This window comes from Ursus maritimus, unplaced genomic scaffold (genome assembly GCF_017311325.1).
Source record: "Ursus maritimus isolate PB19 unplaced genomic scaffold, ASM1731132v1 scaffold_26, whole genome shotgun sequence".
NCBI classification, from domain to species: Eukaryota; Metazoa; Chordata; class Mammalia; order Carnivora; family Ursidae; genus Ursus; species Ursus maritimus.
In genome coordinates this window covers 41,823,048-41,825,676 of record NW_024425119.1, presented here as the reverse complement: position 1 = coordinate 41,825,676, position 2,629 = coordinate 41,823,048, and the positions used below count along the sequence as shown (strand labels likewise).

The 2,629-nt window shown below is 65.3% G+C and overlaps 1 protein-coding gene across 1 annotated transcript in view; it reads right to left on the bottom strand.

Annotated features, from left to right (window-relative positions):
* The window catches only part of LOC121105378 (trithorax group protein osa-like), a 7,237-nt gene that overhangs the window by 2,170 nt on the left and 2,438 nt on the right, over positions 1–2,629 (bottom strand). Inside the window, exons 5-7 of the mRNA XM_040641951.1 lie at positions 1,176–1,533; positions 861–975; positions 59–335 (exon numbers count right to left, since the gene is read on the bottom strand). Coding sequence (XP_040497885.1) covers positions 59–335; positions 861–975; positions 1,176–1,533 — 750 coding nt within the window. The remainder of the gene's footprint in view (positions 1–58; positions 336–860; positions 976–1,175; positions 1,534–2,629) is intronic.

Sequence of the window (2,629 nt, the reverse complement as noted above, 5' to 3'; positions counted from 1 at the left end):
GCTCGGGCGGGGGCAGGCACGGGAGCGCGCGGGCGGGCCGGGGTCAGGGGGTGGTGACCGTTCGGTCGGGGTGTCCGGAGCTTTGTCCGCGGGCGCGGGGCAGTGTGAGGGCCGGAGAGGGCCGGGGCTGCGGGGCGCGGGGTTCAACTAGGCGGGGGTCGAAGGGCAAGGCCAGCCGGAGACCCGGGCGGGTGCGTGGGAGCCGAGGGTCACTTCCCGGGGGGAGGGGGACGGCAGACAAGGGGATCTCGTCTCCGCCGCGACGGGCACCCTCTTCGCCGCCCGCTTTGGTGCGCAGGTTGCAGCAATAGCGAGCGACCGGCTCTGGGGGGAGCCTGCGGGATTGGGGGGTGGGGAGCCGGGATCTGCGGGTTCGGGTCCCCGAAGGATCCTGTGTCCGGAGCCGGAGGGCCGGCCCGCAGGCCCCTCCCACTCCGTCAGGTCTTTGTCCAGCGGCCCCTGTGTGTGTGTGGGAGGGGGTGGGGGCTGGGTTCCTGGCCCGGAGATTCCCCAGCATCGTGACGGGGCAGTGACAGGAGACTGAGGCCACTTCGGGCCCTGCGCCCCTAACGCCCACCCCCTTCCTTTCTTCTCTTCTGACCGGGGGAGAGCGTAGCCCCATCTCAGAGTCAGGGCGTTGCAAGAAGCTGCACTTACCTTCGCCCCGGGGCTACAAGCTACAAGGGAGACCCTCTGAGCTCCCCGCTCTATAGAGAGAGCCCCTTAAAATGGCCCACTCCCAGAGCCCTCTCGCTCTACGCAGAGATTCCCTTGCTAGGAGCTTGCTCTGTCGAGGGTCCTCCGCAGAAGGGCGGGCGCACAGTAGGTGCTTAGCAAGGGTGGGCCCCCTTCCCCGGCGCCTGCGGTGCCCGAGCCGCTCCTGGGCGGAGGAGGCCTGGGAAGGGTCTGCGAGCGGCCTGGAGCCCGCGCCCAGCGGCGGCCCGGAGCGCAGGGGTGGGTGGACGGGTGGGTGGGCTGTTAAAGGGACGGTCACTAAATCAGGATTAGGCCGTGGGGCTGTCAGGCTGCCTGGCCCTGTCTCCATGGCTACCTAATTTGGAGGAGAATAGAGGACGGAAGAATGTTTGTGTTGTGGTCCGCACGGGCTGCCGCGGCTGAGCGGGCTCTTGCCCTGGGCCAGGCAGCGGGGAGCCAGGCTCTGCTTCCAAGCCCACTGTGGGCTTCTGCGGGGGGCACTTCTCGGTTCTCGGGGCCCAGAGCCTTCCCTGTGGAGTCTTTGGAGTGGGCCGGATAGTGCCACGGCCCAAAGCCCCCTGAGCTGCACAGGGAGCCCCAGACCCTCCGGAATCCAGCCTGAACCTCCGGTGCACCCTGCTGGAAAAGGCCGCTCTGAGGTTCCTCAGAGCCCCTCCCCGGACCCCCTGGCCGGGAGCAACCGCCGTTCTCCGCTGAGCCTTGGCCCCGGAGGACCCAGTCCCCGGGCGGCTCGGGGCTGCGGCGCTGCCCGGACCCAGCAGCGGGGCGCGGACCCCGCGGCGGCGGAGCTGCGGGCAGGGGGCGGGGCGCGACTTCCTGGGGTGGGCGAGAAAGGGGCGGGGCTTGCCGGCTGGCTGCGCTGGACGCGGTGACAGGCCTCGTAAATCCCCCTTTCCCATATTTAACACCATTTCATTTATTTCCACTTGCGTCCATTGGAGTCCGCAGCAGCAACCCCAGCGAGGAGCGACCCTCGCCCTCGCTGTGATACCTTCTGGGCGAAAGTCCTCTTGGGCCAAAGGGAATTTAGCTATGTAGGGCAGTGGAGTTGCTTCTGGTGAGTCCCAGATAACCCCAATTCCTCAGGGGGACCTCCATCCCCCCAGGAGAAGAAGTGGGGGCTGAGAGGCACAGGGAGGAGTTTGGCCTCTGAGGCCCCGCGGGATTCTCTGGCCGTGGTCTAAGAGTGGGCTGGGCTGAGGATCCCATGGGTGAAAATTCCAGGACGCAGACTGGAGGGGGTAAGGGAGAGGGACCAGACAGGACCGGAATGTGGTGTTCCAAGAGCCCTTTCTTGCCTTCCTCCTGGTCATCCATGGCCACAGCTTTTTTTAGGGAACAAGGCTCCCTTCCCCGCCCCTGCCTGGGCTGCAGCTTTATTGCTGAGATCTCAGACTCTCCACGCAATTTCACGCCTCTCTGCCTTTGCTCTTGCTGTTCCCTCAGCCAAATGCCTTCCCCATTGTCCCTGTCTTTCCACCACCTCCTCATTCTTCAAGGCCCAACTCGGATGCCAGACTTCCTCTGTGTGGCCTCCCCAGAGCCCCCAGCTCTCGCCCTTGCTGCTGTGGCCACGCTCTCCTCGTCCTGCACCTGTGTCTCCTTCAGCCTTCGTGGCTGAGTCCACGCTAGGCTTTGCCTCCGGGAGGACAGGGATGGAGCCTATACTTCCTTGCATCCTGCCCACGCTGGGCCTGGCAGAGCTTGGCACCTTGTGAGTGTCCCATGAATATTTGTTGGCTGAATACAAGGAGTTTGGTAAGGGCAGCCTGCAAAGCATGGAATCTGGCAAATAGCGATGCACTCCTGGGTGGGTGGAGACCCCTGGGTGGGTCTCCTCCTCCTCATTACTGACCCTCCCCCACCCCCAAGTTGGGAAGGACTTTGCCCCTTCCTTTCCCCACAGACCAAC